The sequence below is a fragment of the Oryzias melastigma genome, linkage group LG8 (assembly GCF_002922805.2).
Source record: "Oryzias melastigma strain HK-1 linkage group LG8, ASM292280v2, whole genome shotgun sequence".
Taxonomy (NCBI): Eukaryota; Metazoa; Chordata; class Actinopteri; order Beloniformes; family Adrianichthyidae; genus Oryzias; species Oryzias melastigma.
Window position 1 is genome coordinate 24416188 of NC_050519.1, and position 13243 is coordinate 24429430.

General features: G+C 40.8%; 1 protein-coding gene across 1 annotated transcript in view; it reads right to left on the reverse strand.

Moving 5' to 3' along the window:
* The window catches only part of abat (4-aminobutyrate aminotransferase), a gene marked incomplete in the record, with an annotated part of 28984 nt that overhangs the window by 10221 nt on the left and 5520 nt on the right, over positions 1–13243 (reverse strand). Inside the window, 4 exon segments of the mRNA XM_024271863.2 lie at positions 426–543; positions 3443–3472; positions 4621–4718; positions 7761–7900. Of these exon segments, the coding sequence (XP_024127631.1) occupies positions 426–543; positions 3443–3472; positions 4621–4718; positions 7761–7830 (316 nt within the window).

Sequence of the window (13243 nt, forward strand, 5' to 3'; positions counted from 1 at the left end):
AGGATCTCGGGAAGGATCTCCAGTGGTTTTTGCTACAGCAGCCTCAGTTTTGCTGCTTTCTCAGAACATTGTGTCCTGCGCTCTGATTGGCTGTAGGTCTGCCAGTCATCGGCCTCTGTGTGTGTCTCCTGTACACAATGTGCCTGTAGGTCTTTGGTTTCATTCATTTCATTTTTCTATGAAGGTTTGAACTTTGAGAGTTTAAAAAGAAAAGTGTGAAGATGTTCATGTCTGTCAGAGAAAAGTAGATAAAGTGTTTAGTGAGATTTACTGCTGTAAAACATCACAAATTAATGAAAAATAGTAAAGTTCAAAATTTTGGCAGAACTTGCTGAAATTCAACACTTCAAATGGAATAAAAGTTTAAGTCTAATCCAAGCGTCCTCAGGCTGTGGGATGCTGTGAAGGGACTTCCGGATACTGACCAATGGGGATGGAGGAGATCTGCGTGTAGAGGTCCAGCATGCGGTTGCCGTCCACGTCCACCAGGTAGTTTCCCCTGCTGTCATCATAGTTGCAGAAGAAATTGACGGCCCCCACGTTCTGCAGAGAGACATGCGGCGCATCAATAGCTCGTCCTGCAGCAGGCCTCTGACATCTGCACTGAAGATGCTGGTCAGGCTTCCTGTGATTGGTCAACTTCTCATGCGTGTTCCGAGCGTGTGCACGCGTGTGCGTGCTCCGACGTCCTCCAGGACGCTCGCTGATCCGCTCACTTCCTTCAATAGTCTCCACTCTCATTCTTGAAAAGAGGTCTTTTACTTTTCATTTTAATTATTTACCTTTTGAATTAAATTTGTATTCCTTCCTTTATCACGTGTCAAAGTTAAGGCCCGGGGGCCGGATCCGGCCCTCCAGATCATTTGATATTAATATTATGAATGCTCTGATGTTATCTTGTAAAATACCAATTTTGACAGAATATATATTTTATGGAGGATAAATTATTGAAAATGATTTAACATTTAGGTTGATCTAGAATATGTCTGCCTGTTTTGTCCATACTTGTGTTAATAAAGTTATGTTCATCTGTCCATCCTACTCTTTCTTTTGTTACAGGATCCATTCTGCTGCTCCACAGTTCTTCTTCCGCTCCAGGAAGACCAAATGAGCTCCATCTGGCTTAAGAGGAGGCAGAAAATGTGCCCCCCCCCACCTGTGTTGGCCCTCTCTGGCCCTGCAGACTTCAGCAGAGCTCGCTGCACTGTCCACCGGGCGACTGGCTAGCCCACCGAGTGCCCACTTAAGCCAACGTGGGCAATAGCACGGAAACCGCAGACAAACCCAATCAGGGTCCACATTTTCTGCCCATATTAAACCACATGGGTCCACTTGGTCTTCCTGGCTGGGTTCCTTTAGGGGTAAAGAACCTCAGAGGAACTGGTTTGGTTCTTTCCCCTGAAGTGGGATTCTAAAGACTCCCATGGCTCCAACAAACATGGCTCCTTTTGGAATGAAGAACTCACCCTGGAAACGTCACTATTAATTGTCATTTTAGTTGTGTAAGAATGTTTCTTAGTTTCCTTCAGTCAGTTTTAGTTTTTAAAAGACTAAACGGTAACACTTTATGATGAGATTCTTTAAGAAGCTTTATTGACACACTAACAAACATTATTCATGTGTTTATAGGGTGTTATTAAGACATTTATTACCACGTAAGCCAAATAAAGTTTATCAACATACATAATAAGATTCATTAACATCTATAGAGACCATTGTCTACAAGGCCACATTAATAAACTGATTACAAGCTTAACGAATGTATGAACTGTCTTTGTCAACATCATACTGAGCACTTCATCTAGAGTGTTACCAACTAAATCAAGTGTATCCAGTTAATCTAGTTCTGTGATTGCTCAGTAATCACTCACACTATAGTGATTCTTCTGATACTTTATGTTTTTCAGCTCATAAAAGCTCAGTCAAACTTTCAGTGATTTCATCAATCTTGGTGTCAAAATGTTCATCTCGTTCAGGACATTACTGCTTGTATTTTAGATATTTATAACTTTATAGTTTTTGAAATATTGAACTTAATATGCCAAATAGGAAATCAATGAGAAAGTCTTTAAATTTCAACATTTTGAGAAGATTAGCAACAAGATTTTAAATATATTCATATTTTTATCTTTTAGATTCATTTTCAAAAAATAAAAAATTAGTTTAGCTTACCTTTAGAAATGAAGGCTTAACCCTTTAACTCCTGAGGGGTCGTTGCTTAAACACAAAATCTCTAACGTGCTGTAACTTTTAAACTTGTACTGCGTTTCTCCTTCAGAATCTGCTGGAATGATCCTGTTAACGGCTGAAAAGTTTCAGTAAATCAAAGAACAGAAACTCTGGAGCTCCGGTGTTAAAGGGTTAAAGAAGAATGTTGTGTTGTATTCTTTTACCTGATCTTCCTTTTACAAATTTGGACGTTTTAGTTAGTTGAGTTTCCAACATTTAATTTTTTTCAGGTAATAACTCATTTTTGTATTGATGAATGGTCTTCATTGACCTTCATTATCTAAAGTAAGTAAGTGAATTTTATTGACATAGCACCTTTCACAGATAAAATCACAAAGTGCTTTTCAGAGTAAAACAATGAGAGAAAATAAAAGAGATTAAGACAATAAATAAAGCACAAATGAACTAAAAGCTCTTTTAAAAAGCAGAGTTTTAAGCTGTTTCCTGAAAGCCTCGACATCATCAGTCAGGCGGAGCGATAAGGCCGGGGCGTTCCACAGTCTTGGGGCCGCTGCTGGGAAAGAGAGGTCACCTCGAGTTTCATAACGAGTCTTTGAGACTTTAGAAGGTTCAAAGCTGAGGACTGGAGGGAGCGGCTACCAACATATGGTGCAAGTAGCTGTGAAATCTTGTCAGGGGCCTGTCCATTACGAGCTCTGAAAATCAAAACTAAACTTTACCATTTTTCTCATCTTAGAAATATTTCTCAAGTGGTAAAACAGTTTTTGACCAAATGTTTCAAATGATTATTGAAGGACACAGATTGGTCAAACATTACACCGAGTAATGTCACCATCTTAACACAACATGAAGGTTTTAGCCAGTCTTTCTTTGCAGCCTTTCCAGTGAGCAGCTCCAGCTGTCAGACAGTCATTTGTGTCTCTGGTGGTTTTTGGTTGTTGTTGTGTCAAAAATGTGACATGAGGTGAAAGTAAAGGCAGATAGATGCTCTCCTGTAGTAGTGTGGAAACAGCAACAATGCTGAGGTAAACTGTATGAGACCAACACACATGAATGTTCACACTCAGCCTGTGTGGAGGGACGCACAAAGACACAGCACGATGAGTGCATGCAGCACTACTGCTGCAGGCTTTCTGTCACACAGTTCGAAATCCTATGTGACCACTAACACACTGCAGCAACATGCAGCCTTTGTTAAACTGAACCACAACCATCACAACACAACTATAAACGGCTCATTGCTTTCACTCACCTGAATCTCTCCGAGCTGTTTCAGCAACTCCTGCAGAAGAAGAACAAAGTTTTCCGTTTTAGGACATAACATGTGTGCAAATGTGTGTCTCTCTGTGTTTGTTAGGAATGTGTATCCTCACACGGTTCGATACGCATCTCGATACATGGTCCATGAATCGATACGTAAGGAATTCCACTAACTTACAGTTTGATTCTTTTGCTAAAAACACTAAACTCTAGATATTTCTTATTCATATGGAATTTAGTAGGGCTGGGTATCGATTTTAATTCCACAAACAATTTGATTCACAAGAGCATGGATCAATTCAACTCAGATTTTTTAATCTTTCATTTCAATTCAATTTTGATTTTACACATTTATACATTTATTTTAAATAAATTAATAATCTACTACATAATTTGAATATATTGATATTAATCTGATCCAGTTCACATCCTGTAAATGTATCAGTGAAATACTGAGATTGTTAATATCATCCAGTGTTACATGGATTCTCTAAAGGAGAAGTTCTAACTAAAATGTTCAGATCATTAACATTGGAAACATTGTTCTGCTTCTCCTGGAGGACGTTTCAGTTTGACCACTAGGTGGCGGTCACACTATAGCATTACACCTTATTGCAGACGAAGAAGAAAGTATAAGTACAGTAATGTATGTTTAGGTCGACCGAGCGTTAGCATTAGCCGTCCTATGGAAAATTCAAATAAATGCTAGCATCAAGCTAGCAGACTTTAGCTTTATGTGCTAAATCAATTTATATATTTTATGAATCAGTTATTTATCTATTAAGCTTAAATTGATTCAAATCAGTTAATCGATTTTATTAACCCTGCCCAAGAATTTAAAGCTTTAAATAATAAAGCACGACATTATTCAGGTATTGACTTGGGAGAAGCAGCTTATGATTGGAGGTCTCTTTGTTTGCAGCGTATGAACATAAAAAGAGAAACTGCAGTTTGCCAGAAATCGATTATTTACGTCTTGATGGATTTTATACCTTTAAACCAACATAATCTTGTTCGTTTCTGTGGTTTTCAAGCGATACTGCAGTCGCTCAAACTATTTGTTTACATCCTTAACCGATACTGCCGTTACTCTCACCGTCCGATACTTTCCTACTATGTTTTACATCCCCGACGTTTCTGTGTGAGTACATGCATGTGTGGGTAAATAACCTGTGATCGAGGTCCGGGGACGCTCGTCTTCATGGAGGGTCCATCGTAGTCGAACTCCACGTGGGTCTTGGCTGCAGTCTTGCTCACATATCTGCATCCTGGTGGAGAAACAATCATCTGAATTCCTCATGTGATCACATGGCTGCAGCACGCTGGTCATGTGACGTTTTCAGGATTTCTCTGCAGAGTTCTGGATGAGTTTCTCTGTGGGTGGGTCAAAGGAGGATGCATGGGGGGGTCTGCAGACTGAGCTGAGGCAGAAAAGTATTCATTCAGAGCTGCAGCATCTCTCTCTGTTCTCATCATTCTGGCGGCTTCAGGACATCACCACTCATGCAGAGCGCCTCTCCTCAAAGGTCATGTGACGCCTCGCTGCCAGAGTACCTGTACCTGTGGTTCACCTGCAGTCCTGAGCTGTGAGGCTGCTGCGTTCATCCTTCAGAGGAGCAGAGAGCTGTCATCCTGAAATAACCCCACAGCTCATTCATCTTTAAACAGGTCCTCCTGAATGATTGATGAGGCTCAAGTGCTGCACTGGTACAGCGAATATGCACAGAAAGCAGACAGGGAGGCGAGCTTCTGTCTGAGCGTTTTCACATGACCCCGGATGTCTCGTCCTTTCAGAGGGGGTCACAAACCACAGCTCAGGTCGGCGCTCTGCTTCCTGCAGCAGAATCAGAGCGCCGACGCTCGCCTGACTGTGATCAGCTCCTTCCCACCCAAACATCCCGATCCAGTCCACAAGTGTTCCTGGAGTGTGCCGGCACAAGCTCAAGTCCAGAGACGTCCTGACGGACTCTCAGCTGCCTCACTCCAACAGAACCAGCAAAAGGAGGGGGTCAAACTCAATCACACAGGGAGCCAAAATCCCAAACACACCTTAGGCCGCGGGCCGAACAGGAGAAACATTTATTGAACACAATAAAACTGCATTTTAAAACTTTAAAACTGTAACTTTTTAACATAATTATGAACTAGATAAATAGCATTACCTGTGATAATACTAGTGTGAATGCTGGAAGCATGACTGCTGAAGATACTAGTGCTGATAGATGAAGATGCTGAAATTGAAATCTACATGAAGCTGCTACAAGTACTATAATTGTGTGAATACTTTGTAAACATTCCCACAATTATAGTGATCCTGTTTCTCTTTATTTTTCCTTATTCATTATTCCGTACGGTTTTTGATTCGTAAAAACTGAATCACACTTTCAGCAATTTCTTCAATCATGGTATAAAACGTTCAGCTCGTTAAGGACATTATCACTTGTACTTTTTGTGTTTGTAAAATTTACATTTTTTATGATTTTGCGCAAAATATGTGATTTTTGAGCCCCATTGCAAATGAATAGGAAATGTTTAAAATTTATGCAATTCAAAACATTCAGAATGTTTAGGACTGTCATGCTTTTACTTTAACAATTTTTGAAATTTTATGCAAATTTTGCCATTTTTATACAAATAATTATTTAAATATTTGTAAACTTTTTGCAAATAATGCAAGTTTGGTATCAAAGTGTTCAGCAGGTTGAGGACAATATTGCTCGTGATGTTTTTTAGGCTATATTTTAGCTAATATTTTAGCACCATACTAACATTTTTGGCTAATTTCACATATACTGGCGTTTTTGGGGCTAATTCTGAGTTAAGCCAGGATTCTAGAAACATGCTAGTTTTTTTTGGCTAACTTAGCCTATTCTGAAAAGTTTTACAGCAAATTTCCAAGAATTTTTCCCGAAGTTTAAGCAAATTGCTTCAGTGGTTTATCTCTCATAGTTCTTCAGGGAATTTTTCAGTCATTTAGCAACTTTAGCATTCAGCAAATTGCTTTCAAATGACAAATTTCACATTTTCAGCAGATCCCTTAAGCAATTAAAGTCAATTACTTTAGCATATTCAGCAGCCACATTCAGCAATAAGCAATCACACTAGCATTATTGCAGGTAATGCACCTTTTCTAGTTAGGGATTGTATTCTCTCTTTTCTGAAGGAACAGATTCGATGTGATCAGAGCATAAACTCAGCTCCCGAAGCTGAACCAGTATCATCTTCCTCCTGTGGGCTTTATTCTCCAGCTGATTCCAGCCGGAGCTCCGTCTGCAGCCGTGGAAGAGCTAGAGCTTTATGTAAGGCATGAAAAAGAGCTCAGAGGGCAAACTTCAGAGGGCTTCCTGTACCTGAGTTCAGTGCTGACAAAGCCGTGAACCAGTTTGATCCAGCTGAGAGACCGGCCTCAACCACAGAGCACTTCTGTGAAGTTTCTCCTTCCTTCAGCTTCTGTGCATGAGACTCCAGCACCGTGCACTGAACGTGAACGCCACATTCATCGAGTCACCGAGCAAACCCGGTCCAGATGCATGAAACCTACATGTGGAGCTCAGCGGGTCAGATTGGTAACAGAAGTTCTGCTGCTTTAAGATGAAATAACCTCAATATTGCAGCATTACAGATAGAAATACAGGAGGAGGATGAGTATGTGGAGATTAAAAAAAGAATAAATGTGCCACATATTTACAAAAACTTACAGTAAGACAGAGTCAGCGAGAGATGGGCTCAGGTCAGACTGATAGCAGAATGGACCTTTGACAAACCTTCAGGAAACATTCAGCACAGACTGATAAGGACTGGATCCTGTTGGACATCAGTCAAACATTTACGGTGATTACTCCAGGCTACAATCCTGCAGCAGAACATCAGCGTTCACACTCACTCCGGATGTAAATGCACAGATAAGAAGGTTCTCAAGAGCACCATCACTAGAGGAGCACCGGCAGAAGAAACGCAGGCTTTTGTTAGTTACATTTAGAGGAAATGTAAACGGTGTCATTAAAATGTCCGTACCAATGAACACGCTTCAAAAAGAACATACAAGAGTCAAAAATACTTTAAATATGAAACTTTAAATCAGTAAAAACAAATAAATACACCCTATTTTGAGATTAATTCTAGCTAAGACATGCTTTCTTCAGATCATTTTGCTTTTGAAAACTGTCTTGATAGGATTATTTTTCTTGGAATACAGAAAATAAGAGACTTTTTTCTTGAAACAATGTTTTTTTAGATTCAGAGGATTCCGGTTTTGCAGAGTAAAGCGAGTTAGAAACCGTAAAACATTGTAAGACCGTAGGCTGATTTACCTGGAGCTCTGAGCCACAGGGTCCTCTGCAGCGGCAGAGCGAGCTGGCGGCTGATGAGGGACGTGGCCATGACTTCACAGACCAGAGGAAGAGTGACAGAGAGGCAGAAACTGCCAGCAGAGACCGGCGGCTTCCTCCTCCTGCAGGGAGAAGAACAGCAGATTAATGATGAACAACACGCTTCCAAAAGGTAAGTGCTGCACACTGGCGGAGAGCTTTAAACTCCAATGAAAAAGGTGTTCTTGAAGCCTTTCTCTGATGACGGAGGATATATATAAAGAATATGAAGATTGAAATTCAATTTCTGATAATGTCTTCATTCAAATCACTGTGAATCAGGAGCAGACGACAAAATGCAATTAGAGAAACAGCTTATTTGTGATGTAGAAAAACATGGGGCAGAAGCTACCCGCTCTGAGCTTCCACCAATGGGGGGTTACTCTGTGTCTACAGTCCCACCCACAACTCAGAAGGGAATTTCTAAAGAATTCCTGCTGCTCTGCAGAAACTATGTTCTAGAAAACATTTTTAGGTAAAAACTGCATACTTATGATGACAAGACCACTAAGAACACTTTGAAAATAGATCAGAAGATGATCAGAGGGGACTTTAAGGTTTCCCAGTCCCATTCACACTGTGAAGAAGCTCCACTGGCGCCAACCTAAAACCATCAAGAACAATGTCGTCCAGCAAGGCAGGGACCAAAGGCCAAAGGTCAACAGGTCCTTCTGTTTCCGTTTCTCATTCTTTGATTTCTGTTTTCACTTTCGATTCTGATTTTTTGAGTTTTCGCTGCTAAACAGATCCTAATTGTACATGGGGGCGGGGCTTTGAGCTGATTGGCTACCAGGACGTTTCCTATGAAGTGTCTGAGAGGACTCCTCACTACACTTTTTCCACGCTTTTCTCAGACACATGAATATTTTTACACTTCTCTCATTTTTTATGATCACTGTTCAAACTTTCATAGAAACATAAGTCTAGCATAGGAACTGTTAACAGAGAACTGAAAGCAAAGAATGAGAAATGAAAAAAAGAAAGATGAAAGTACAGCGAATCAGTTTTTAGATGGTAACAGTTTTAGTTTTCTTTTTTTTAATTCAAGATTCAAATTTACTTTTTTAAATTTTAAATACTTCTTTCAGTATTATTTTTATAAATGTCAAATTTTTGTTTTTGTTTTTTAAATAATTGCTCCAATTTTTAAAATGTGTTTTTCAGTTTAAAACTGCTTTCAAAATTTCAAGACTTCTTTCAAGTTTTCAATATTATTTGTCAAATGTTCAATTTTAGTTTTTCAAATTTTCAATAACTCCTTAAAATTTGTAAAATCTATTTTTGAGTTTAAAACTGCTTTCAAATTTTGCATTTTTTTATTTACTTAAAATTCTTGTTTTTCAATTTTTCAATCTTGTTTTTGATTCACTTTAAGCTGATCCTGATCTGACAACATACACATCTCTCCAAACATCTCAAGGTAAATATCATGACGTATTTCTTTGTCACAGAGGAAATGTTTCAGCAATTTCTGTAATATAAATAGACACAGGAACAGCAAAAACAAGTGGCATCTCCTGCTTTGCACTGATACGGATGAGACAGCATCCATCCATCAGACCTAAAGTGAGTCCATCTGTTGGCAGCAGCTACAGGCTGCCTCAGACTTGGGTTCATCGGGAGAACAACGCTCCAACAGCAGAAGAGGACTTCCTCTGCTTCAGAGAACTACTGCTTTTGTTTGAAAAATGTTAAGTTCTTAACCCTTTAACACCAGAGCTCCTTTTGAACCGTTAACATGATCGTTCCAGCAGAGTGTGAAGGAGAAAACCGTCTCGATGAGCCGCTTTTCTCCTTCACACTCTGCTGGAATGATCATGTTAACGGTTGTAAAGTTACTGTACGCTTGTGTTAAAGCGGCGGCGCCTCAGGAGTTAAAGGGTTAAAGAGACAGAATGAAGGATAATTTTCTGTTGTTGTCAGCTGCTCCCTTTAAACAGTGGCCCGGCGACAGCATCAAACTTCCACGAGGGGCTTTCATGTGACCACAAAGGCCGTCAGTCTGAGGCAGAGCCGCTCCTCTTCATCGCTTATGTAACACTGGCAGCAGGAACAGGAAAATTCCAGTTATCCAGCTCGGAGAAGACGACCCCGACCCTTTTAGAAATGCACGCGCGCACACACAACCTTAGACACACATGCTTGCAAGCACAGATGGTCTCTTGGCAACAACTAGTGAACTAGATGAAACTGGTTTAGACTGAGAGTTACACAAGACTGCATCCAACAGCCAGGGAGGGGCGGGGTGCGCTCCGTGAGGGGTGCAAAACAAAGTGATGGAGGATGACACGGATTCCGGCTGGGATTCAGACAAACGAACCCCCCCGGCTGAAAAGGGGAGGAGCTACAGTAACCTAAATATCAGGGAGGCTAGAAATCTCTGGCAGTGATTGAACACTGATGATAACACACAGGGTACTTAGAAGAACACGCAGACCTCGGGTCCATAAAAACGTGAGGCAGAGCCTCCCATGAAGCTCCCAGCAGGCTTTGTTTCTGCATGCAACTTACTGGGCAGTTTGGGTTTTCAGTGAACATGAGTTGATGAACTCCAACTCTAGTTGTGACAAAGCAAACCCCAGAGGTTAATCAGGGCTGAGAGTCATGCTACCCAGACGATTACTGGTAAACCCTTTGGAGTCAGAATCTGCATGTTACAGTCATGTAGATTCCTGCCATCATTCCTCTGACTCCTTCACAGGAAAAATGAACAGGATCTTAGTACTGGTAGAACCTGTTGAGAACAGCCGCTTCTGCCACTTTCTTAAACACACATGCCCCAATAATTAACACAAAAAAGTCTAAATAAGCCTTTTTGAACCACTTCTCTCTTTAAAAATACAAATATTTTCCAGCATTGATCACTTCCTCTCTGCAGCCCCCCCCTGTATTTATTATCAAGCACATCTGTTTAAGAAAGTAGGAAAATGTCAAGTTTTCACAAGATAATATTCACAATCTAAGTTCAAAGCTGCTGAAAAGAAAACCGATGACCCAGCATTCTAGCAGCATTTAAATGCATCACTCACAGACAGATCATGGAGACGGGAAAAGAGTCTCACATCAGATTTGTGTGTTTATGTGGCTTTGTACGTGTGTAACAAGTGTCATTTTTAAAGATTTGTGTGTACAGTTAGTTTCAAGCTGTTGTGATTTTATCAATTTTTGTATTTCATTTTTTTACTAAGGTAAAAAATATATTGCATGAAGAACTATGCACACACAGATCAGGGTGAGTCTGTTTTCTCTCCTTAGAAAAGTGCTTTATAAGTAAACACTATTTACCATCTATTTGTATGTAAATAGATGCATCGGAATGGAGTGGAGCAGAGAGCTTGTGGCCCCGCCCGCATATTTTCTACATCACAAATAGGATCTTTTTCAACAACCTTTTTCACCAACAACTAGAATCAAGAAATACTCAGAAATGGCATTTTCCCTAAATATGTCCTCTGTTATGAGAAAAATCCACCAAGAATCTGTTAAAAACAGCATTGTCATGGGAGGGGGTCTTGAACCACATGTGGCCACAAGAATCCTGAATAGATTTCTGCTCGGCCTTTTGCTTTTTCATCTCTTTTTCTGGTCTCTTGTTGCCACAGTCCCACATGTCAGTCAGCCTTTTCACTGATTCTGCAGAGGGGGGGGGGTCCTGTGGTACGTCATGTGATGACTTTTGATTAGCTCCTCAGTCAGTGTTACTTCCCATTGAGAAGCAAGTTAGGAACCGAGTTAGATTCCCGCTGGCGATGGAAGCGTGTCGCCATGGCAACGGTAAGGGAAAAGAAGAAAGAACTGTGTTGTGTAAGCTTTGATGCATAAGAACAAAAATACAGGAAACGACTTCATCAGGGGCTCGAACTTTATGTAATCAGTTAATGCATTCAGTGAGGAGCCAATCAGCCGGCTGGTTCAACTCTGCAAAGCAGGAGGGAAACCCAGAAGGAGGCGGACCTTTCACCGGATCCGTCTGCTGATGCTTCCCAGCCTCCCCTCAGTCAGGAGCCGTGCACAGATCTGACGTGACCCCGCCTCCGTGCCACAGCACTGCAGCCTGATGCCAACAGCCACAAAGAGACAGCGGCCGCACGCCTGAATGCACGCACGAGCATCTGCTGTCGGACAGAGGTATCAGTGCTCATCTCTGCTTCAGTCAGCGGAGCATCAAGACTGGAGCTCAGCCGCTGCTGTCCACCAATCAGAGCTCAGCATTGTGAAGATACTGTCATTGGCTGCATATGAGAACTGGACTGAGTGAGTGTGACATCACTCAGAAAGTGATTAACTTCCAGTTCCAACAAAAATTCTGTGAAAGTTATTCTAGTCCAGGAGTCTCCAACCTTTGGCTCCATATCCACATGTGTCTCTTTTCTCTCTCCATTGTGGCTCCTTGACCAAACATAAATAAGTCATGGAGACTGCTGATCCAGACATGTCGACCGTCAGAGTCAGCAGCTCCTGATAATGTCTGAATAACCAAAACTACCTAAAGAAAACAAATAAACAAAGCCTGAAAACTAAGACTACCAAGATCCAAACTAAAATAACAAAACCCAGCAGAGTAAGACTGCTGAGGATAAAGAGGAGAAACAGAACAAAAATCAATAAATAAAAGAAAAATAAAATAGCATTTTTTTAAAGTAAGGATTACTTAATTAGCATTTATTTAATTTAGATTAGTTAAATGTATAAATTGATGTCTGAGGTTCACATAGATGATAAACTATGTAGGTTTTTACATCCTGTTGACCTGAAGACGTCTTGTTTGATCAACTCTACCTCCAGAATGAACAGATTTTATATGGAAAGAAAAACTTTGGTAAAAAAGTTTGATCTTTTATGAGTTAAAATCGAATATTATCTTATGCTGCACAACATTGGTTACTAGCTGTTCAGAGCTGCACTGAGATGATCCTGATTGACACAGATCAGCTTTTATTTTGAAAATAAGTTATTTGAGCTTCTGTCAAACATTAAATAAATAAAAGATCACATTTTGCTAGATGCTAGGTTCTTATTATATATTTGCTTTTGTCAGTGCCAAAAAAAATACATATTTCATATTTATGATTTTGGGGCTGCACGGTGGCGCAGTGGTTAGCGCTCTCGCCTCACAGCGAGAAGGCCCCGGTTCAAATCCCGGCTGGGACCTTTCTGTGTGGAGTTTGCATGTTCTCCCCGTGCATGCGTGGGTTTTCACCGGGGACTCCGGCTTCCTCCCACCGTCCAAAAACATGCTTCATAGGTTAATTGGTGACTCTAAATTGCCCCTAGGTGTGAATGTGAGAGTGAATGTGTGTGATTGAGGCCCTGAGACAGACTGGAGACCTGTCCAGGGTGAACCCCGCCTTTGCCCATCAGTAGCCGGGATAGGCTCCGGAACCCCCGCGACCCCGAAAGGGAAGAAGCGGTCAAGAAGATGAATG